The sequence below is a fragment of the Nelusetta ayraudi genome, unplaced genomic scaffold, assembly GCF_046127955.1.
Source record: "Nelusetta ayraudi isolate G7.1 ecotype Tasmania unplaced genomic scaffold, CSIRO-AGI_Nayr_v1 ptg000222l, whole genome shotgun sequence".
Classification (NCBI taxonomy): Eukaryota; Metazoa; Chordata; class Actinopteri; order Tetraodontiformes; family Monacanthidae; genus Nelusetta; species Nelusetta ayraudi.
The window spans coordinates 137003-159759 of NW_027466271.1; the positions used below are offsets into that span (position 1 = coordinate 137003).

The window sequence follows — 22757 nt, forward strand, 5'->3', positions numbered from 1 at the left end:
GGAGGAGAACGACTCAGGCTGGAGGAGAACGACTCAGGCTGGAGGAGAACGACTCAGACTGGAGGAGAACGACTCAGGCTGGAGGAGAACGACTGAGACTGGAGGAGAACCACTCAGACTGGAGGAGAACGACTCAGACTGGAGGAGAACGACTCAGGCTGGAGGAGAACGACTGAGACTGGAGGAGAACGACTGAGACTGGAGGAGAACGACTCAGACTGGAGGAGAACCACTCAGACTGGAGGAGAACGACTCAGGCTGGAGGAGAACGACTGAGACTGGAGGAGAACCACTCAGACTGGAGGAGAACGACTCAGACTGGAGGAGAACGACTCAGGCTGGAGGAGAACGACTGAGACTGGAGGAGAACGACTGAGACTGGAGGAGAACGACTCAGACTGGAGGAGAACCACTCAGACTGGAGGAGAACGACTCAGGCTGGAGGAGAACGACTGAGACTGGAGGAGAACCACTCAGACTGGAGGAGAACGACTCAGACTGGAGGAGAACGACTCAGGCTGGAGGAGAACGACTGAGACTGGAGGAGAACGACTGAGACTGGAGGAGAACGACTGAGACTGGAGGAGAACGACTCAGACTGGAGGAGAACGACTCAGACTCAGACTGGAGGAGAACGACGCAGACTCAGACTGGAGGAGAACGACGCAGACTGGAGGAGAACGACGCAGACTGGAGGAGAACCACTCAGACTGGAGGAGAACGACTCAGACTGGAGGAGTTTCATTGTTTCAGGACTCGAGGACTCGGGTTCTGGTTCAACAGAACGACCCCACTTGAAGCTCCTTCCTGGACTCACCTCATGGCCACGTTGCTCCCGTCGATGACCACCGGTCTGAAGCCTCCTGCTGCTCCTGCTGCTCCTGCTGCTCCTGCTCCACCTCCACCTCCTGCGGACTCCTGGCCCGCCGCCGCCCTGGGCTGGGCGGGGGCGGGGCTACACCCGCGGGCCACCAGCCTGGGCCCTGGTGAGTGGCAGGTCTTGATGAGCTCCTCCAGGATGTCGTTGGTCTGGGCGTCGTGCCGCAGGCTCTCCAGCACCCTGACGATGGCGCCGTAGTCGTAGCCCAGCTTGAGGAAGCGCTCCACCTTCTGCTGCTGCTGGTGGCGCCGCTGCTCCTCCATGGCCCCTCTCGCCCCCTGGTGGCGGCTCGTCGGCGTCTCCACGGTGGACCACCTGTTGAGGGTCAGTGGACAGGTGAGGGCTCAGCAGGAGCCACCAGGTGGCGCCAGAGAGAGAGAGGAGGAAACCCTGCTGAGCCCTCACGTGGAGGGTTTCAGCCACAGTGACGTCGACCCCCCCGACCCCCCTGACCTCAGACCACCCCCCACCCCCCGACCAGACACTAACAGGAAGTTGATGGTCTCTCATTTTAACCTCAAGGTGTCAGAAGGTCACATGAGGAGTCGACCAACAGGCGTTTAGAACTCGAGTGACCCCGCCCCACACACACACACACACACACACACACACACACACACACACACACACACACACACTCTCGGTGGAGGGTGACTCAAACGACTCGCTTTGAACCTGAACAGAAAGACTCCTGACTCGCCGAGACGTTGAAGTTGAGTTGAGTTAAAACGTTGAAGAGGAACCTGAGGAACCTGAGGAACCTGGTTCCTCAGGTTCCTCAGCGTTCAGCAGGGAGTTGAGGAAGCAGAAGGAAGAGAAACAACAACAACAACAACAAGAAACGGCTCCGACTCCTGAGTCGTTCATTCGGTTCATTGGCACTCTGAGAATCAACTCAGCAGGCTGAAGCTGAGAGAAGGAGAAGGAGGAGGAGGAGGAGGAGATGTAGCAGGAGGTCAGAGGTCACTCCTCTGGACTCACCCTCAGCAGGTGCTGGATGGGATCCGTGTTGTGCGTCTGCCGCCGCTGAGTGTGTGTGTGTGTGTGAGAGAGCTGCTGCTCTCTCACCGTGTCCCAGTCAGCCAGTGGGAGGCTGTGATTGGCTGAGCCGCCCTGCTGGCGTCATCGCTCACTGGAGGAAGTAGCAGCAGGAGGAAAACAAACAGAGCAGGAGGAGGAGGAGGAGGAGGAGGACCCGCCCTGTGCTGTAAGGAAGAAGTCAATTCTTTCTATTTCCTGCTGCTGGTCCGCAGCCAAAACCACCGACTGGGTCCCGCCCACCGACTCTCTGCACTCTGGCTCCCTCTGGTGGAGGAGTCTGGAATGTGTTCAGGGTGCAGTGAGGAGCGGTGCTGCTGCTCTGAACCTGTGATTGGACTGCAGTCCGTTTGAGCCAATGAAAGCCCTTGGATTTGATGTCCCAGACTGGAATGATGGAATGATGGAGGAAACTATAAAAGTGTCAAATAACTCAAACAGCTTTTATTTTGAAATTCTTCCAAACACATCCTTTGATAAAAAGCATCTTTAGTCTTTTCTTTGGCTGCCTGTTGACTTCATTCATCTTCCATACCTGCGTGTTCCCGAGCTCAGGGTCCCGGGTCTCTGCTGGACCCTGCACCCTGGACCAGGGGCCAGTTCATCCCACAGACTCACAACCACTCACACTGACAGTCTAGAGTCCCAGGCCCGGAGTCCAACCCACCACCTCCTGGCTGCGAGGCGGCAGCGCTAAGCGCTAAGCACTGCGCCACCTGCTGGCACTGATGTCGCTCATATGTTTGATGTCTTCAGGAGCTGCAGTGCAGAACGTCGGCATGAGGTTGAGTGTGAATGATTTGCTCTTCTGTACTCTGTCTGATGCTAAGCTATGCTAGCACAGCCATTCCAGGGAGCTTCAGGCTGATGAAGGGATTTAGAAAGAATAACAAACTACACAACTCTGAGCTTCAGAAGATTAAAGTTTGGTTTGAGGAAAATGTTTTGCTTTCTTTCTTCTTCAGCAGTTGAGCTCAGGGCTCAAGGTGGCGCCCCCCTGAGGTGGGTGGTGTCACCCAGCAGTGGATTCCCTCCACCCACCTGCTTTCCACTGGGGAGTGGAAGCCCTCGGGCTGCTGAAGGTCACAGCAGGTGGAGAGGCTGACACACTGGGCTATTAATGGCAGAGGTTTGAGGAAGTGAAGCCACTCAAAGACCACACACTCACTTTGACTCTTTAGGGGGAATTTTAAGTTGACAGTCGATACAAAACAAAGAAAAAGTGACATTTGCTGATCTCAGAGAGCTCCTCTGAGTCAGCTGACAGCACGGAGGTCATGTGGAGAGGTCGTGTGACTGTTGGCAGGAGGTGCAGCTGCAGGAGCTCAGCGGTGCCGACTCCTCTCTGGCTCCCTGGACTGCTTGGAGGAGGAGCTGCGGTCCTGGTGGTCCCGGTGGTCTCGAGCATCTCGCCCGTGTTTGGAGCCAGACTTGCCGTGTTTGTGGTCCCGGTCCCTGGACCTGGACCTGGACCTGGACCTGGAGCGGTGCCGTCCTGACTTCCGTTCTCGCCGGCCGTCCTCGCCGTCCTGGACACCACAGAAGAAGAGAGTGACCATACTGTGTAGCAGTAAGAGCTTTGTGATGTCACAAAGGGCACAAAGCGCTGCTTTCGTCAGGAGGTTGTAAACACCGGGCTTCTTGACTTGAACAACGACAGAATGGAAAAGCAGAAGAAAAGATTTCTTCTGCGTTAAAATAAAGAAATAATTGGACTTTGTTTTTCATGTGACTTTACTTTGAAAGGTCGAGGAAATGTTGATGGAAAAACAGAGGGGGGGGGGGGGTTTCACTCTCGTTCCAGACCTTTCACATATTTGACAGGTTTGTGCTCATTTGGTTCTTCCAGTAAAAACCTCAGAGTGGAACAAGTGAGGGGAGCCTCTCACGGGTAGCCCCGCCCACTCTTCCTCTTTTCACTCTTTGATGTGGCGATGACACGGAAACACAGTGCGTCAGCTTGGCAGTTTAACCTGCTGCTGTTAACCCGCTGCTGTTAACCTGCTGTTAACCTGCTGCTGTTAACCTGCTGCTGTTAACCCGCTGCTGTTAACCCGCTGCTGGTAACCCGCTGCTGTTAACCCGCTGCTGTTAACCTGCTGCTGGTAACCCGCTGTTAACCTGCTGCTGTTAACCCGCTGTTGTTAACCTGCTGCTGGTAACCTGCTGCTGGTAACCCGCTGTTAACCCGCTGCTGTTAACCTGCTGCTGTTAACCCGCTGCTGTTAACCTGCTGCTGTTAACCTGCTGCTGGTAACCCGCTGTTAACCCGCTGCTGTTAACCCGCTGCTGTTAACCCGCTGCTGTTAACCTGCTGCTGGTAACCTGCTGCTGGTAACCTGCTGCTGGTAACCCGCTGTTAACCCGCTGCTGTTAACCCGCTGCTGTTAACCTGCTGCTGTTAACCCGCTGCTGTTAACCTGCTGCTGTTAACCTGCTGCTGGTAACCCGCTGTTAACCCGCTGCTGTTAACCCGCTGCTGTTAACCCGCTGCTGTTAACCCGCTGCTGTTAACCCGCTGCTGTTAACCTGCTGCTGGTAACCCGCTGTTCTTAACCCGCTGTTCTTAACCCGCTGCTGTTAACCTGCTGCTGTTAACCCGCTGCTGTTAACCTGCTGCTGGTAACCTGCTGCTGGTAACCTGCTGCTGGTAACCCGCTGCTGTTAACCCGCTGCTGTTAACCCGCTGCTGTTAACCCGCTGCTGTTAACCCGCTGTTGTTAACCCGCTGTTGTTAACCCGCTGCTGTTAACCCGCTGCTGTTAACCCGCTGCTGGTAACCCGCTGTTCTTAACCCGCTGTTCTTAACCCGCTGCTGTTAACCTGCTGCTGGTAATCTGCTGCTGGTAACCCGCTGTTAACCTGCTGCTGTTAACCCGCTGCTGTTAACCTGCTGCTGGTAACCCGCTGTTCTTAACCCGCTGTTCTTAACCCGCTGCTGTTAACCTGCTGCTGGTAACCTGCTGCTGGTAACCCGCTGTTAACCTGCTGCTGTTAACCCGCTGCTGTTAACCCGCTGTTGTTAACCTGCTGCTGGTAACCCGCTGTTCTTAACCTGCTGCTGGTAACCCGCTGTTAACCTGCTACTGTTAACCCGCTGCTGTTAACCCGCTGCTGTTAACCCGCTGCTGTTAACCTGCTGTTGTTAACCCGCTGCTGTTAACCTGCTGCTGTTAACCCGCTGCTGTTAACCCGCTGCTGTTAACCTGCTGTTGTTAACCCGCTGCTGTTAACCTGCTGCTGTTAACCCGCTGCTGTTAACCCGCTGTTCTTAACCCGCTGTTCTTAACCCGCTGCTGTTAACCTGCTGCTGGTAACCTGCTGCTGGTAACCCGCTGTTACAATTCTGCTGTGGTCAGCAGACGCCAGTTCAACCTCAAGCTTGTCCAGGTATCCTGGTGCCAACGTGCAAGACGACAGGAAATGAAAGGAAGCTCCAGGAGGAGGAGGAGGAGTCAGGTGGAGAGGGCGGAGCTTACCTTGTGCTTCCTGGACTTCCTGCCGTCCTCGTCGTCGGAGTGATGGTGGTGGTGCTTCTTCTCCTTGTGCTTCTTCTCTGGGTGGTGGCGCCGGCCGCTCGTCTCCTCCTCCTTCTTCTTCTCCTGCTGCTCCTCCTGGTCCTCCTCCATCAGCAGGTCGTAGCGGGAGCTGTTAGGGGACAGTTAAGGAAGGCAGAGTCTCCAAGCAGGACCAGCAGGACCAGCTGACCACTGCAGCAGCAGGATACTCCTGTTGGGGCTTGACGTGGTCCTTGAGGGCCAGCTTGGAGCGCTTCTCCACGTCCTTCTCGTAGGCGTTGAAGTCCTCCTTGGTGTACTTTCCGCCTGGAGAGACAGGAAGTGGTCAGCGGCGCCGACAGGAAGCTACGGCCAGCGGGAACAGGAAGTGGGGGGAGGGGGGGTCGGCACCTTTGCCCTTCCACCTGATCTTGGACACGGATTGGCTGAAGTCCACGTGGATGCGGCGGTCGTCGATGAGCACGTTGTCCATCTTGAAGTAGGCCTTCTCACAGTCCTCCTGCTGGGGGCGCCGCAACCACCGCAGGATTTCATTACTTTGACCCCCAAACGATGAAACCAGCGACTGACTGTTACTGGTCCGCACAGACATTAAAGAGAGCTGAAGTGTCACCGCCTTGCTTTGGTGCAGGCAGGGAATGAAATCAATGAGCAACAAACACTCGCAAGAATAAAAGTGTTGCAGTCTGAACCACTGAGTGTCTTTGGCTTCTTTCATTCACTGATGGTCCTAAAATCAAACTGTGCTGACATCTAGTGGCTCCTTGCAGGATTGCAAGCGTTGCTGAGTTTAAACCCGTCAGTGGGCGCTCAGCAGCGCCCCCCTGTGGTGGTGCTGGGACGCTTCTCACCTTGTCAAACTCGATGAAGGCGTAGCACAGCGAGTCTCCGGACTTCCAGTCCCTGATGATCTCACAGCTGCACACAACAAGGACGACAACACAATGACGGAGCTCAGAGACACACGGCAGCAGCGTCCGGGCCGACGGCGCCACCTTTTGATGGTCCCGAAGCGCGAGAAGATGATCTCCAGGTCCTCGTCGGTGGTGACCGGGTTGAGTTTGCAGACGAACAGCACGTTTTCCGGAGGGCGGACGTCTGCGTCGGGCAGGTCGCCCACCTGCAGGCAGAGCGGAGGGTGTGAGCGCGGAGGCCCACGGCGCCACCCGCCGGCACCACCAGCCGGCGCCTGCCGCTCACCATCTCCAGCAGGATGGCCCGGGTCTTGGCCTCGTTCTGGTTCAGCCTCTCCTCCAGCTCCTCCTCCTGCTTCCCCTGCGTGTCGTCGATCACCTCGTCCGCTCCGATGCGGCCGCTCTGCACACAAACAGCTTCTTTACATGAGCGCCGCGCGGCGGCGGGGGGGGGGCAGCAGAACCCGGGGCGGAGGTCCTCACGTCCAGCTGGTCTCTGGTGGGCTCGGGCGAGCGGTCGGGAACCGGCAGGTCCGGCGGGTCGTCGAAGGGGTCTTCCAGGATGACGGCGTGGTTGATCCTGCAGCGAGATGACATCACCGACCCCACAGCAGCGCCATTAGCCCGGTGTTTAACGCCCTGCCGGACCTTCGCGCGCAGTCTCGGCCCACCTGATGTCCTGGAAGGGGACGAAGTCTTTGTCCACGAAGGTCTCGTTGATTTTGGCCAAGACGTGGTCGCCTTCCGTCACCTCGCCGAACACCGTGTGCACTCCGTCCAGGTAGTCCAGGTTCTCCCCGGCCGTGATCAGGAACTGAGGGAGGCGATCGAGGCGGGAACATGAGCCACAGAGCCAAAGGTCAAAGGGTCAACGTGTGCATTTGGAGCAGGGAGGGGCTGACCTGCGAGCCGTGCTGCCCGCTGCCATTGTTGACCATGGAGACGGTGCCCCGCCTCCTGTGCTTGATGCGAGGAACCTTCTCCTGCTCAAAGAAGCGGGCCTGGTCTCCGTACAGCTTGCTGAGCAAAGCACAGCACAGCACAGGTAAGTCAAGGCGTTGCTGCCGCCAGGGGAGCTGCAGGTTCTGGAGGACACTGACCTGTAGATGGACTCTCCGCCTCGGCCCGTCCCACTGGGGTCTCCGGCCTGCATGATGAAGTCCCTCTGACACGGGACAAACACACAGAAGCAGCGAGAAGCAGGAAGTGATGTGAATTCTCCTGGTTGACCCGCAGCTCAGCACATCCAGTAAACCCACCAGAACTCTGAGGAACTGATGAAGCTCTCTTACGTTTTCTTCTCCTCTCTTATTTGTGGGCAATAAGTGCAATAAATATTTGTTTTGAAAAAAGAAAAAGAGAGAATGGTGAAGAATTATCTTTTAATTGTTGCTATCGGATACAATTTGATGACTGTTCAATCGTTATTATTAAATATAATCTAGAATATACGATCGTCTGCCGGTCCAACACATTGTTGACGTGCCAGTTATTTATTATTAATGAAGATGATTTGCCCTGAGTGGTTTGTGACGGAGAGTGAAGGAACAGACAGACGGCAGAGTGTGGCAGACACTGCTGCAAAACACAACAAGTGCTTGACTCAAGTAAGGAAATATGAGGCCGCATGCATGACAAATACAGGAGAAAATGGCCATAATTATTCATATGTTATGGATAGTTGTCTTATTGTAAACAAATTGTTCACTGGCAAATAAAAGTAAGAAATGTTTTATTATTTATGTATCTGTGGGTTCAGGTCAGCTTTGTTTTGGGGGGGCGTGGCCTGAAAAGGTTTGGGACCTCCTGCCTGAGGGCCTACCTGCACGTTGTGGAAGAGGCAGTAGTTGTAGTACTTTATCTTGCATAGCTTCAGGAAGTTCAGGCAAGCTGCAATGAAAAGAACACAGTACGACTGTCAAAGGCGGAGCCTCTGAAAGAGTGGGAAGCTGAATTAGCAGGCAGGCCAAGCAGACGACGCTGAAGTTGGCGCCACAAAAAAGAAAAAAAGATTCCGCTATTTGACCGCTAGATGGCGGTGCTTATCCCAACACTGTTCAACATATAAAACTCAGCGACTCATTTTGTCTATGTTGAGGTGGAATTCTTCCAAAACTATACAGTAGAAATGGACAAGTGAGGTATCATTGTAAAGCCCAGGAGCTCTGCTATCACAATCAGTTGACATGTTTCACGGGAAATCAAAGTTGTCAACTTTGGAGTCCCCCAAAAAGGGGCTCCAAAGGGGCTTCTAGCAAGTGAGGAACCCCGAAACCCTAACCCTAATTTCAGCCTTAACGCTAACCCTAATGCCATGCAAGTCTTATGAGGGCCAAAGGTCAACTTTGTCCTAGAGATGTGGGGCCACTTGCAGGTTCATCAGGAGCCCACAGGACACACCCACGTCAAATTTGGGGCTTCTAGCACCTGAGGAACCAAAAATCCCTAACCCTAATTTCAGCCTTGAGCGTAACCCTAACCCTAATTTCAGCCTAACCCTAACCCTAATGCCATGCAAGTCTATGGGGGTCAAAAGTCAACTTTGTCCTAGAGACGTGGGGCCACTTGCAGGTTCATCAGGATCCCTCAAGAAGCGCCCACACCAAATCTGGAGCTTCTAGCGCGTGAGGAACCCAAAAACCCTAACCCTAATTTCAGCCTTAACGCTAACCCTAATGCCATGCAAGTCTTATGAGGGCCAAAGGTCAACTTTGTCCTAGAGACGTGGGGCCACTTGCAGGTTCATCAGGAGCCCACAGGACACACCCACGTCAAATTTGGGGCTTGTAGCGCCTGAGGAACCAAAAATCCCTAACCCTAATTTCAGCCTTGAGCGTAACCCTAACCCTAATTTCAGCCTAACGCTAACCCTAATGCCATGCAAGTCTATGGGGGTCAAAAGTCAACTTTGTCCTAGAGACGTGGGGCCACTTGCAGGTTCATCAGGATCCCTCAAGAAGCGCCCACACCAAATCTGGAGCTTCTAGCGCGTGAGGAACCCCGAAACCCTAACCCTAATTTCAGCCTAACGCTAACCCTAATGCCATGCAAGTCTATGGGGGTCAAAAGTCAACTTTGTCCTAGAGACGTGGGGCCACTTGCAGGTTCATCAGGATCCCTCAAGAAGCGCCCACACCAAATCTGGAGCTTCTAGCGCGTGAGGAACCCCGAAACCCTAACCCTAATTTCAGCCTAACGCTAACCCTAATGCCATGCAAGTCTATGGGGGTCAAAAGTCAACTTTGTCCTAGAGATGTGGGGCCACTTGCAGGTTCATCAGGAGCCCACAGGACACACCCACGTCAAATTTGGGGCTTCTAGCGCGTGAGGAACCAAAAATCCCTAACCCTAATTTCAGCCTGGAGCGTAACCCTAACCCTAATTTCAGCCTAATGCTAACCCTAATGCCATGCAAGTCTATGGGGGTCAAAAGTCAACTTTGTCCTAGAGACGTGGGGCCACTTGCAGGTTCATCAGGATCCCTTAAGAAGCACCCACACCAAATCTGGAGCTTCTAGCGCGTGAGGAACCAAAAATCCCTAACCCTAATTTCAGCCTGGAGCGTAACCCTAACCCTAATTCGGGGGACTCCAAAGTTGACAACTTTACCATTGACATCACGGTATTTTTCAGTTTTTCAGGTGGATTATCTCCAAACTTATACAAATGGACGTGTGAGGTATCATCGTAAAGCACGGGAGCGAGGGTCAATGGCAAAGTTGTCCACTTTGCAGTCCCCCAAAGCGGCCAAGCGTCGTGGCTAGCAGGCTGCTACTGTTATAAAGGGAAACAAGCGGCACTGGTAGCATGGAGGCTAACAGCCGAGGCTAAAAGCCTGTTGTTTCTACAACCTCGGTAATAAACCGCTCAGTCTCGCACCAATCACTTCAAACGACAACTTCCGGCCGCCGGTAAATCCGCGCCGTGTCTTACTTTTGGGCCGCTCTTCTGTGAACAAATCAATCACAATATCTCCCAGCGTCGTTTCAAGAAGCACCGCCATGATGACGTTCCAGATCTCGCGAGATGCGAGCGCCAAGGCAGCTCGCGGCTCCGACGCACTTTGTCCCGCGCATGCGCAGCGCGGATGTTTCTCCCCTGAATGTCCAGCAGCCCAGCAGTCCGTCAGAAGCTGCCGCCCGCCCGCTAGCTTCCCGGAAAAGGAGTCGCCCGATGATGGAGACGGTGGGGCCGACGGTGCGGCCGAGCCTCGGCCTGCTGCTGCTGCTGCTCGCCGCCGTGACGGGCACCGAGTCCCCGCCTCGGCAGCTCAACACGGTGGGTTCCGCTCGAGCAGCGCGTGAGCGCGAGTTAGCTCGGCTCAGCGCTGTGTTTATCCCGCACTAGCCTGCTAGCTGCTGCTAGCGGCGGAGTCGCACCGTGCAGTGCCTGCTCGTCGTCGTCGTTATTGATTCATCTGTTTTTCTCTCCTTCCAGGAAAACATCCTGATCAACGTGACGGCGGGGACGCTGTTCGACTCGCAGCTGCAGGATGCCAACTATTTACAGGTGAGCTCTCGGCACGAGCGCCAGGCTGCGCTGCTGCGCAGGCGCAAGCGAGACGGGAAGGTCCTCGGATGAGTGTTGTTGTTGTTGTTGTTGTTGATGTTGATGTTGATGATGATGTTGTGTTGGTCCCACGATGCCCGCAGATCAAGCTGAACATCTCGGTGGGTGAGGAGCAGGTGCTGGTCAACGACATCCCGGTGGAGCTGTCCGGGGTGACCCGGCTCACCTGCCAGGCGCTGCTGCGTGAGTTCCCGCACAGCGCGTCACAGTCCGCCGCGTGATGAATCACTGGGAAACCACCGAGCGTCGCAATCCTGAGTTAGCAAAGAGTTCTTCTCAGATAAACAGCGAAACAAAAGACGGGGAAGGAGGGAAACGATTCACCCCGTGAGCAGACACCGACTTCCGGTTTGCTTTGCTCGCCTCTGTGTGTTGATTGAAGGGGAAACGTTCACTCCACAACCTTTACACGTGTACCACGTGACTGGGTTCACCTATGGGAGTATGACCTTTAGCCAGCGCAGTCTTCAACAAGGTCGAGCTTTCACACTTTATTGTTTGACAGCGATTTAACTTCTCATCTGTTTTTCCTGACATGTGACCTCGTGGTTGTAACGAGGCAACACATTAGTAGCCAAACAATAATAATAATAATAATAATAGGTTGCACTACAATCAATCCATTTTTGATGGTAGATTAAGAATTTAATGAGATGAAACTGTTTGCGATGGATTGAACATGTTCCCCAGTGAACGTGTTTCAAAGGAGTCAGTGAGCCGTCAGCAGGCTGCTTGCAGTCAGAGGATGAAGGTCGAGCTCTTTCTACTGCTCGCCCAGCTAACAGTGGCTCACAGTGGAGCCTCGGCAATGTTGAAGGCTTCATTTTGTCTTCCTCACACATTTGTCCTTGGGAAGTCTAGGTTTTCCCAGGAAAGATCACTTGCTTATCAATGAATCGTTAATCGGTGAATCAGGTCAACGAGTCCTGAGTGAATCGATCATTTGCACCCCGAGTTGCATGAAGCACTCACTGATGAGGACCTGCTGTGTTTTCCTCTGCAGTGGACCGACTGAATGGAAGCAGCAGTCTGGACCCGGAGGAACCGGAGGAACCGGAGGACCCGGGGGAGTCGGTCTCCACCGTCACCCGGGTCATGGTGAGCCAGAACCGGCTGTACAGCGACTCGGCCGAGGTGGTGGCCCTGCAGGTGTTCAGTGAAGTCATCGAGGTGGAGGGCAGAGAGGTAAGACTGCTGCTGCTGCTCCAGCTCCACTGCCACCAGATGTTCCTCCAGCTCCACTGCCACCAGATGTTCCTCCAGCCTGTGTGAGTGAGCGGCTGCTCTGCTGCCTCCTCCAGGTGCAGCAGCCAGACATGTGTGAGGTGAAGATCCTGATGAGCCCAGACTTCCAGAAGCTGGCCCAGTTCACCAACGTCTACCCCATGGGCCACAGCCAGATCTTCAGGCTCCCCCGGGAGAAGGACGTGCTGGTCACCCACCCCCCCAGTCCCAGGAGAGGTACGACCACCAGGTGTCTCCTCAGCCTCCCGGCGAGAAGCAGCCGCTGCCACCGCGCTCTCCGTTCTCCATTGATTGTTCTTCTTCTTCTCCTGGCCTTCTGGAAGCAGCGGAGGAGCAGCTGGTGTCCCACACCACCAGCCAGTACCCGCTCAAGCACTCTGAGACCACCCAGGAGGAGGTGGCGGCTCCAGGGAAGCTCCCGGAGACCCCGCTGAGGATGGACCCCGACCTGCTGTACGAGCTGCGGTACGACGACGACTACGAGGACCGGCAGCCTGCACAGAGCGACCGCATCCAGATGGAAACTCCACCCAAGGAGACGCCGTCGTCCTACTCGGTACACTGGCTGCTGCTGAGTCCCTGCTGATGTTCCGCTGATTCCCTCCTGATGTTCTGCTGATGTTCTGCTGATGCTCTCCTGATGTTCTGCTGATGTTCTGCTGATGCTCCCCTGATGCTCTCCTGATGTTCTGCTGATGCTCCCCTGATGCTCTCCTGATGTTCTGCTGATGCTCCCCTGATGCTCTCCTGATGCTCTCCTGATGTTCTGCTGATGCTCCTCCTGCCTGCAGGCTCTGTGCCGCTGGGTGGACGAGGCCCGGGAGCGTCTGAAGCGCTTCAGCGCCGAGTCGCTGCCGCTCTTCTTCCTCATCATGTGGGTGGTGGTGATCGGCGTGGTGGGCTCGGCCGTCATCGTCCGGATCCTGGACATCATCTTCCCGGCTTGCGAGCAGAAGTGAGTGAGGGTCTCCTTCACATGGTCGCTCTTCTGGTGTGACCTCCACCCATGGCTGTTTCTTTCTGCAGGAACGTTTTCCACCTGAACCTCACTGCTGCTGCTGCTGCTGCTGCTGCTGCGGCCGCAGCCCCGGACGAGGAAAAGCACACGCTGCTGGAGAACGTGGAGGTGGAGGTGGAGGAGGAGGACAAGGAGCAGGAGCAGGAGGAGGGGAAGCCCTGAGCCACCGTGGGCCTGAGATCCTGCTGGTTCCTCTTCACCCTTGGACCTCCGTCACTGGGTTCTGCTTCTCACTGTGGTGGTTCTGTGGGTTCTGTTGAAAGGCTTCATAATCACAATCTGAGTTTCTAGGTTTCCTTTTTGTTTTCCGGGTGGGTTGTGGGGCGTGAACACGTGGAGACCCATCAGGCTGACCCGGGTCTGTCAGGGTCTCGCACCCTGAATAAAAAAAAAAGCAAAAAAAACCCTCCCTCCCCCCCCCACACGCTTGGTGTCGTATGCATGGCATTCTGCTGTAGCGGCTACAGGGTGCATGTGTCAGCAGCCCCGTGCATGATGAAGAGTGATGAAGACTGGGCGTGGATCGGCAGAAGCAGGATGTGATGTCACAGTGCTGCAGCTGCTCTGATTAAAGACGTTTGACCACCGCAGTCTGGCTTCCTTTGTCCCACAGGAAGAGAAAGAAAGGAAGAATGTAGAGAATAAAGGTGGCGTGAAAAAAGAGGGAGTTTGCCAAACGCAGCCGCTGAGGAGGAGGAGGAGGAGGAGGAGGATCAGAGCCACAAGAAGAAGAAAATGAAGATTTATTTATTTATTTTTTTCAAAATTTCCACTTTGAGAATGAAGTTGAAAAAAAATGAAATTTTGTGAATAAAATTTACTACATTTTTGCAATTAATGTCAACGTGAAGTCACAATGTGGAGAATAAAGTGGAAAGACTTTATTCTCCACATTTCAACTTAAAACTCAAAATGAAAACTTCAATAAAATCTTCCTTCTCCTCTCGTGGCTCTGATCCGACTGGACTGACTGGACTTTAAAAAAAACAAACACCTGGCTGTTTCCATGGCAACAGTCGACCCTGGACTCAGCAGAAGGTTCTGGTCCAGCGGCGACGGACGGAGACCTCGGAAGCCTTCTGACATGTTCTTGGACTTCAACAAGAAGAAGAAGAAGAAAGAAGCTAAAACTGAGGCATGGTTGACTTTTATTCAGAGACATTTCTGCTGGCTGTTATTTACACAATAAACAAGTTCACAATGTGACAACTGGCTGCATTAAAACAAAGAGAGCGGGAAACATGATGACGGGCGAGGAGATCCCAGATTCCACCCGCCTGGAGAGGCGCTGACCACCTGACGGACCACCGGACCACCGGACGGACCGAGCGGTTCTCCAGCAGCGCCGCCGTCACCTCAACCTTTCCCCACCTCAGCAGGAGCCGAACTCCTCGATCCACTTGTCGTACTTCTCCAGGTCCGCGGCCGACACCGACTTGGAGACCTTCCTGAGCGCCGACTCAAAGTCCTCCATGGTGGTGGGCATGTGCATCTCGTCCCGCGAGATGTTGCGGATCTCCTCTGGCGTCAGGCCCTCGATCCTGCGCCGCATGGCCATCAGGGAGGCGTCCCTGCACGGCACCACACGGGCCAGTCAGATCATCCTTCACACGCACTCACACCGCTGGAGGCACCGCTCTCATCTCTCTGTGCACAGAGTGGAGCTTCTGTGGGAGTGGAGCTGGAGACCACAGTGGGCTCACGCACCACTAAGAAGATGCAACGCAGCGGCCACGCTGCAGGCAGCGAGTCCACCTGGTACCAAGCATCCTTCTGGTGGGCCGCCACACAGAAGCAGCTCTGTTTGGACTGCGAGTTGTGGCAGATTCTAAATAACAGAAATGTTCATGGCCACATTCTGTTTGTCAGATGGTGGCTATTTGTCACAGTGCGAATATATCATCATAAACATCTGCCTTAGGACAACGGATTTAGATTAGCATTGACGCTAACGCTAGCATATTTACATGGATAATAATAGTTAATAAGATAATAGTAATAATAATAACAATAACAATGATAATAATATTAACACTACTATTGCTGGGCACTCTCTCTGTGGGACAGCTCAGTTCCATCACTTCAGTCACTGACTGAGCCTGGACTCTTGAGGAGCCTCCAGCAGCTGAGAACCTCTGACACCTCCACTCTTCCATAGCTGACAGACTGCAGTGTTTTGGGAAAACCTCCATTCTCACTTTGTTCACCCGCTCGTCTTCTCTTGCTTTCCTTCAACAGCAGTGAATGAGATGAAAGCTGCAACCTCCAGCCGATGAGAAGAAAGGCTCGCGGACGGCGCCGGGGTCTCACCTGCACACATTGGTGATGTCGGCGCCAGAGTAGCCCTCCAGCTGCTCGGCGATCTTGTCCAGGTCCACGTCGGCCGCCAGCTCCAGCTCCGTCAGGTTGATCCTCAGCAGCTCCACCCGGCCCTCGGCTGCAGGGGGGAGAGGGGGAGGGGGGACAGGAAGTGGTCGGTCTTCTGCTGAGGAGGCCTCAGGAACACCTGCTGCTGCCTGAGGAGGATCAGAGCTCCACAAGCTGCAGCTTTCTGAAGTGGGTGGAGCTAACTCGCAGTGGCTGATGAGATCAGCTGTTACACCCAAACATCAAGCGTTAGCACTTCCTGTCTGGAGCTGCTGCTGCTCAACTATCTGAGGAGTGTGAGGAGGTGAGGAGTGTGAGGAGTGTGAGGAGGTGAGGAGGTGAGGAGTGTGAGGAGTGTGAGGAGGTGAGGAGTGTGAGGAGGTGAGGAGGTGAGGAGGTGAGGAGTGTGAGGAGGTCAGGAGGTGAGGAGGTGAGGAGTGTGAGGAGGTCAGGAGGTGAGGAGTGTGAGGAGGTGAGGAGTGTGAGGAGGTCAGGAGGTGAGGAGTGTGAGGAGGTGGTGAGGAGGAGGTGAGGAGTGTGAGGAGGTGAGGAGGAGGTGAGGAGGAGGTGAGGAGTGTGAGGAGGTGAGGAGTGTGAGGAGGAGGTGAGGAGTGTGAGGAGGTAAGGAGTGTGATGAGGAGGTGAGGAGTGTGAGGAGGTAAGGAGTGTGATGAGGAGGTGAGGAGTGTGAGGAGGTAAGGAGTGTGAGGAGGTGAGGAGGTGAGGAGTGTGAGGAGGTGAGGAGTGTGAGGAGGTGAGGAGGAGGTGAGGAGGTGAGGAGGTGGTGAGGAGGTGCGCTGGTGCCTACTGGAGGGCAGCGGGATGTAGATCCTCTTCTCCAGGCGCCTCCTCAGCGCCTCGTCGATGTCCCAGGGGAAGTTGGTGGCGGCCAGCACCATCACCATCTTGGAGGGGTCGTCGCTCTCCGAAGCCCCGCCCACGCCTGCAACGCAGCGACGCAGGTCGGTGAAGGAGAGCAAGAGGAAGGAGATGATGAAGAGATGAGGAAGCAGGACGCTACCGTCCATCTGCACCAGCAGCTCCGCCTTCACCCTGCGGCTGGCCTCGTGCTCCTCGGAGGTTCCTCTGCGGCTGCACATGGAGTCGATCTCGTCGATGAAGATGGTGGTGGGAGCGTAGAACCGGGCCTGAGCAGCAGCAGCAGCAGCAGAAGGAGAAGGAGAAGGAGAAGGAGAAGAAGGAGAAGGCGAAGGAGAGAGGTCACTTCAGGTCACTTGGCTTGGCTCCTCCTCCAGCGTCCTGGCATCCTCCTCACCATCTCAAAGAGCAGTCGCACCAGCTTCTCCGACTCTCCTCGGTACTTGGAGGTGAGCGTGGACGAGGACACGTTGAAGAAGGTGGTCCTGCACTCGGTGGCCACGGCCTTGGCCAGCAGCGTCTTCCCCGTGCCTGGAGGGCCCACCATCAGCACCCCCTGCAGGCGAGACGGGGGAGAGGGCAACTCTCAGACTGAGCTCTGGAGGAGGAGGTGGAGGAGATGAAGATGGAGGAGGTCTGATGTGATCTGCTGGCCACCTTCCAGGGCCTCCTGATGCCTTTGAAGAACGCCGGCATCCACATGGGCAGCACCACGGCCTCCTTCAGGAGCTTCTTGGCGTCCTCCAGGTCGGCGATGTTGTCCCTGAAGAGACGCACGGAGCTTCACATCCAGATGTTCCCAGGATGAAGCCAAAGCAGATGTTCTTCCAACCAACCATTTGACGTTGGGGTTCTGAGAGATGATGTCCCTCTCCAGCGCCTCCACCAGGTCCTTGTCGTAACCCGTGCCATCGAACTTCTTCACCTCCTTCTCCTGGACGTCTCCCTTGTTCTGGAGGAGGTGAAGAGCAAACATCAAAGCGTGCTCCTCCGTCAAGGTCCATCCTTGGCTCCCACACGGAGGAACCGGCCCGACCAGCTGGCAGGTAAACACGGCCGCCTGTTGAGTCAACAGACCGGGTGGGGCGTGGGGGAGGGGCCTCCGGCCGACTCACCTTGTCCTCCCCCTTGTTCTTGCCGCCCGCCTCCTTCCTCTCCTTGGACTCCTTCTTCTCCTTGGCCTTGGAGGCCTTGCTGCTGCGCTCGCCGTTGCCGCCGCGGGGGGAGTGTCTCTGCTGGGCGCGGACCGCCACGCTCAGCCGGTTGTTGGCCGGCTTCACCTCCTTGTAGGGGTTGGAGGCCCGACGCACCGGGAGGGGCGAGTGTCTGGGGTGAGGAACGTGAGGAACGTGAGGAACGTGAGGAACGTCACAAACTGTTGCTTTGACTTTAAATGACTGAAGATTTAAAAGAAGATCTTTTAAAAAAAAAAAAAAGTCTGCAGCCTGCTGGGGTTTCAAGCAGCGTTTCTCAACTGGTGGGTTGTGACCCAAGTGTGGGTGGAATGGATTGATTGATTAATAGTTAGTTGACTGACTGGGGATTTCCAAACGTTAGAGGAAATGTGGGACATTTTTCCTGATTTAATTCAATCATCTCATGCTCATTGTTTGACAGACTGGATGGAGTCTAGCAGCTAGCTAGCAGCCAGCTAGCAGCCAGCTAGCAGCCAGCTAGCAGCCAGCTAGCGTTTCTGTGGAATAAATCTGGGCATTTGCGACTTCCTGATGAGGTCGTGGCTCCTCCCCCTTCTCCAGCGGTGGAGAACCGCTGGTCTGAAGGATTCCAGCAGGAACAAAACAGGCTCAGATCAGAGACTTAGTCCCACTAATCTCAGTCACATGACCACATTCAGGCTTCTGTAGGCTGATAAAACGCTTACAGAAGCAGCAGTCAGCCAATCGTCGCCAGGAAAAGGCGAGCGAGCAATTTAACAAACAATATATATTAAAAGAAAATCAATTGTGAATATGAGATTAAATGAAATATATGTCAATGAAATCTAATCAATGACATAAAAATCCCAAATATGATAACATTATAAACAGTAAGTTATTTAAAAAAATGACAGTAATACTTAGGAATGCAATCGATGGATTCATTCATTGATCGTTAGTTGATTGACCTTAACGATTGATTAAGGATGAACTGATCAGCAGGGAAGTTTCCTGACAACCTAAACTTCACACTGAGAAATGTGTCAGGAAGTCGTTGTCAATAAAGTTCAGGGGACTCAGTGAAATCCATTCCTAACCGACGACGACTTCATCGTCAACGCCCCAAGCTAACGATGCTAAAACACAGCTGTCCACCGAAAAGTCCGACCTGAGGTCCATGTGCACTGGCCGGACCTCACAGTCCTGGTCCTGCTGGTTACTGGGTTTGGTCGGCGCCGCGTCCAGCTGGAAGTTCTCCAGCGTGGACATGATGTCCTGCACGTTGCGGTTCTCCTCGCTGATCTCCTGCCACAGCTGACACACACACACACACACACACACACACACACACACACACACACACACACACACACACACACACACACACACACACACACACACACACACACACACACACACACACACACACACCTCTGCTCTGTCCCTCGTTGTTGTCGTTGTTGTTGTTGTTGTTGTTGTTGTTGTTGTGTTGTGTTGTGACAAACCTGCTGCCAGCGCTGCTGCAGGCTGCCGTCCCGCACCGTGTACACGTACTTGTTGATCTGCTCCAGCAGCCCCTGGTAGAGGACGCTGGCCGAGCTGTAGTTGCCCAGCAGGGCGTACTCACGAGCCAGCTTCACGTTCTCACTGATGTCCCGCAGACTCATCTCGCCGGTGCTGCTGCCGCCGACACAGGCAGGAGCCACTCAGTGGACAAAACAATCAACCATGCATTTGTTTTACGACTGAGCAAGAAACACAGAAACCCCAAAACAGAGCAAAGCCTCCCACAACTGCAATCATCACGTGCAGAAATAACAACAACAACATTAGTGTTGTGTCACAAAAATGCTGAAGAGCATCAAACTATCAACTGCTCAAGGTGAAATAATTGTTTGTTTGTTTGTTTGTTTGTTTTAAAAAGCAGCTCTGAGGCAGCGTTGCGTCTTTTCAAGGTCACAAATAAGAACGGATCAAAATTAAAAATTAAAATGACAAAAGTCGGACAGAAGACCACAGAAAATAGAAAAAGCAACAAAAGAATGAGAATGTCTGAGTGTTTTTGTTGACTGTTTTAGTCTGCCTTGCTCTTGTTGTCACTTAGAGATGTGACCTCACATGTAAAGTGCGTTCCAAATAAAATCTATTATTATCATCATCATCATCATCAGTAGTAGTAGTAGCAGTAGTAGTAGTAGCAGTAGTAGTAGCAACATAGCCGCTGTCGCATCGTCTGGACTGGAGCGTTAACGCGATTAAATGTCAATAACTCTACGGGTGACTCGCAACAACAACAACAATGTTGTCAACAATATGACAAAGTGTCATTTGGTCAAAGTAGCATTCGGACCACTTGGAAGCTGCCGGAGTCGGAACCTCGCCCAACATCTGACACCAACCAAACTTCCCGACGTCAAACATCCACAGGTGGCTCGAGGCCGGGTTTGACGTCACGGTGCTTCTTTGCACGTGGCAGAGGGACGAGAAGCAGTCGATGTAAAGGAGAGGAAAAGTGCGCAGTCACTTTAACGCCACAACTGTCCGCTTCCGAACCGAGCTGCCGGCGGGCGGGTTCTCGGTCACTCGCGCCGTCCAGATATGAGAAGAAACCTCGACACGTCTTCAGCAAACTACCACTCGCGGTTAGTTTCGGGACAAGTGATGTAAGAGTGAATTCCGAGACAAACTACACGTTACGAGGGGAGGAATACTCACCTTTTCAGACGGACGGTGGTGTTGGCAGGAGGTCCACACGGTAAAGTTTGGCGTCGATCACCCGCTGGAGTCAAAACTCAGAGCTCTTCTTCGTCGCTTTGTTGGCTGAGGCCACATGGGACATTACACTGCCCCCCGCAGGCCGTTGGTAGAACTTCAACGAGTCAAATAATGCGCGGTGCAGCAGGATTGGTTCAAACATCGACAGAATGTGTTTGGGGGCCTGTGTAGAGTGTGTTTTTAATTGTATGAATAACAATATCGTGTTGTTTAATTGCGAAATCACCGTTGTTAATTTTCGCTGGGGAGCTCAAGACAAAGTCCGCAGACCTCCACTGTGAGGACCCAACCTGCACTGTCACAAAGGCTAAGGTCACTAGCAGCTAACTCAAATGGAACGTTTCTGCTAGTAAACTACGCACGAACCAAATAAGTAGAGACAAATAATAAGTAATGCTGTTCATGATATACTTAATAAATAGAAGACTGGGGGGGCGGTGCCATTACAGGAGTTTCCGTAGTGTAGTGGTTATCACGTTCGCCTAACACGCGAAAGGTCCCCGGTTCGAGACCGGGCGGAAACAACTTTTGACTTTAACATACTTGACTTCAAAATAATTTACAATTCACTGATCACGCAAATTGAAAAAAAAAGAAAAGCTCATTTGGGAGAGATCGGCGAACAGTAAATTATTTTGTCCTGCGACGAGAGCTAGCTTATCTTGAGAGCTAGCTTAGCCTGAATCAAAAAGAATGGCGGCCCCTTGTCTGCAGAGACAGATGGTGAAAATGAAATACATCTTCTCCCTATCAAACTCAATGTGTTTGACAATATGAACAGTCTAAATACAAAACCAGTCGATAAACAGAAGCAGACGCTATACTTCAATTACTGACGCAACTTGAATCTGAATGGAAGGCACATTTACGTCCTTGGAAAAGGAGACCTATACAGCATACTCTTGGGACGTGCAGCAACCTTCTTCAAAAACATTAATTGACTCATATAATCCTCGCTGACACACACTTGCTCATCCTCACCACTTGAACCGTTTGAACAAAATAGACCAAGAACCAGAATAAGGAAATACTGTAATTTTTATTTTTTTAATGCAGCAACATTTATACAGATTTAGTTCATCCAGTTGGACTTTGAACTTTCATAATTGTCTTCTTACTCAAACACATCCAACGTAAAGCTTTTCTTCAGACTACTAAACCCAGGAAGGAAAATACGAGTTTTAGGGGTGAAAACCAGGTGACTGTGGGGGGAAAACGCAAGGTGAGAAAACCAGGTGAGTGTCTCTGGTGCACCGTCACCACGTGATGTATACCGTCTAGAAATGTAGCACCTCTAGATGTAAACATACAGACTACAGTGGTCAAAATTAGGTAGTTCACTTAATGAAAAAATAGTAATTCAAAATTAAATATCTACTGAGGAGCAGAACTATCAGAGCTACGTTCAAATCTTTGAAGCAAAATATGAAAAAAAACAACAACACAATATTTACACATATTCAGTCAGCACAGCACAGCATAAAAAAATACTCCCTATATCTACTTATTGTACCTCTACTCATCAACAGCTGCACATGTTGACGTGATATAATGTTCTGTGGGGGGGGGGGGGTTTGTTGCAAATGCACGGGATATTCCTCTGCTCACTCAGTCGATGGCTCAGCGTGCTGTCACAGTATGCACTTCATTACAAATAGCCTTTGTCCTAACAAGCTCGACGGCTTAAGAGTGGTTCCGAGTCAGACCATATATATATATATATATATATATATGTATATATATGTATATATATTAATCTATATATACGTCCATGTGGCAGTGATGGACTGTCAATCACCAGGTATGGACAGAAGAAGCCACGTTCCAATGCTGCCACTGGGGTCTGGGGTTCCTACAGGGCTTCTGCTCATTAAAAATCATTCTTTCTAAAATATATATATATATATTTTAAAATGGTACTGAACAAGTCTGGATTATTGCTTCCTTCATCAGTGGAGTCTCACTTGTGGCTACAGGACGAGATAATTTGGCGACTGGACAGTGAGCGAAAGCTGAGGTAGAGAAGCAAACAAGATTAGTGCATTTTCTTCCATTCATGTTGAAACGTGTTCCACCTGCCGTCCCGTCACAAAGCTGGAGGTCTATCAGAGAGTGAACTACTCCAAACTACTCTAAAGTCCCGACGACATTCTGGGTCCTGAGAACGAAGGCGAGCGCCAACTCTGCTGTGCAGCGCATTTACAAGAAATTAGCTTTAAATTCTTTTTTTTTTTTCTTTTTTTTTTTTAAATTAAATTCATTTTTTAAAAAATGTTGTTTTTTTTTTGGTTGTTTTGTTTTTTACAAAATGGCCACGGCTGATTCTCGTGTTGAGTACGGAAGCCAAAAACAGAAGGAAGAAACGATGAAGTTAGCAGGAAGTGGCGTCAGGAGTGA

The 22757-nt window shown here is 52.7% G+C and overlaps 4 protein-coding genes, 1 long non-coding RNA gene and 1 other non-coding gene across 11 annotated transcripts in view; 2 read left to right on the top strand and 4 right to left on the bottom strand.

Annotated features, from left to right (window-relative positions):
* LOC142881903 (putative ribonuclease ZC3H12C) overlaps positions 1–2009 on the bottom strand; it is an 89943-nt gene extending 87934 nt beyond the window's left edge. For both annotated transcript variants that reach the window (XR_012925718.1, XM_076016360.1), the window contains exons 1-2: positions 1862–2009; positions 818–1195 (exon numbers count right to left, since the gene is read on the bottom strand). Coding sequence is in view for 1 of the 2 variants with exons in the window: in XM_076016360.1 (XP_075872475.1) it covers positions 818–1143 (326 nt within the window). In the remaining variant the exon portion in view is untranslated. The remainder of the gene's footprint in view (positions 1–817; positions 1196–1861) is intronic.
* A 1125-nt stretch (positions 2010–3134) lies between these two features.
* ppil4 (peptidylprolyl isomerase (cyclophilin)-like 4) lies at positions 3135–10407 on the bottom strand. 2 transcript variants are annotated; one of them, XM_076016368.1, is made up of 13 exons: positions 10284–10407; positions 8173–8240; positions 7451–7515; positions 7253–7370; positions 7022–7164; positions 6834–6930; positions 6637–6753; positions 6432–6556; positions 6288–6354; positions 5827–5935; positions 5646–5742; positions 5398–5566; positions 3135–3447 (listed from the first exon to the last, which is right to left on the bottom strand). In XM_076016368.1, exons 1-13 carry the CDS (start codon positions 10351–10353, stop codon positions 3244–3246), a joined length of 1449 nt encoding a protein of 482 aa, XP_075872483.1. In that variant the 5' UTR covers positions 10354–10407; the 3' UTR covers positions 3135–3243. The 2 variants fall into 2 exon arrangements, with proteins under 2 accessions (XP_075872483.1, XP_075872482.1); XM_076016367.1 differs by having other exon boundaries at positions 3136–3447; positions 5827–5938.
* On the top strand, positions 10340–14410 carry ginm1 (glycoprotein integral membrane 1). Of its 3 annotated transcripts, none has more exons than XM_076016369.1 (8): positions 10362–10628; positions 10788–10859; positions 11003–11102; positions 11923–12104; positions 12221–12380; positions 12488–12720; positions 12956–13119; positions 13191–14410. In XM_076016369.1, exons 1-8 carry the CDS (start codon positions 10377–10379, stop codon positions 13342–13344), a joined length of 1317 nt encoding a protein of 438 aa, XP_075872484.1. In that variant the 5' UTR covers positions 10362–10376; the 3' UTR covers positions 13345–14410. The 3 variants fall into 3 exon arrangements, with proteins under 3 accessions (XP_075872487.1, XP_075872484.1, XP_075872485.1); XM_076016370.1 differs by having other exon boundaries at positions 12491–12720; XM_076016372.1 differs by lacking the exon at positions 11003–11102 and having other exon boundaries at positions 10340–10628.
* Positions 14314–19290, bottom strand: katna1 (katanin p60 (ATPase containing) subunit A 1). Of its 2 annotated transcripts, none has more exons than XM_076016366.1 (10): positions 19091–19290; positions 18754–18899; positions 17544–17754; positions 17265–17380; positions 17086–17191; positions 16826–16984; positions 16571–16697; positions 16358–16492; positions 15493–15619; positions 14314–14753 (listed from the first exon to the last, which is right to left on the bottom strand). In XM_076016366.1, exons 1-10 carry the CDS (start codon positions 19250–19252, stop codon positions 14555–14557), a joined length of 1488 nt encoding a protein of 495 aa, XP_075872481.1. In that variant the 5' UTR covers positions 19253–19290; the 3' UTR covers positions 14314–14554. The 2 variants fall into 2 exon arrangements, 1 of the variants encoding a protein (XP_075872481.1); XR_012925719.1 differs by lacking the exon at positions 14314–14753 and adding an exon at positions 15754–15946 and having other exon boundaries at positions 15492–15619; positions 16342–16492.
* Positions 19291–19487: 197 nt separating this feature from the next.
* On the bottom strand, positions 19488–20670 carry LOC142881914 (uncharacterized). The gene is made up of 2 exons (XR_012925722.1): positions 20301–20670; positions 19488–20215 (listed from the first exon to the last, which is right to left on the bottom strand). It is a non-coding gene; the product is annotated as an uncharacterized LOC142881914 (long non-coding RNA).
* Positions 20671–20811: 141 nt separating this feature from the next.
* trnav-aac (transfer RNA valine (anticodon AAC)) lies at positions 20812–20884 on the top strand. Its single transcript has one exon. It is a non-coding gene; the product is annotated as a tRNA-Val (tRNA).
* Positions 20885–22757: the final 1873 nt, after the last annotated feature.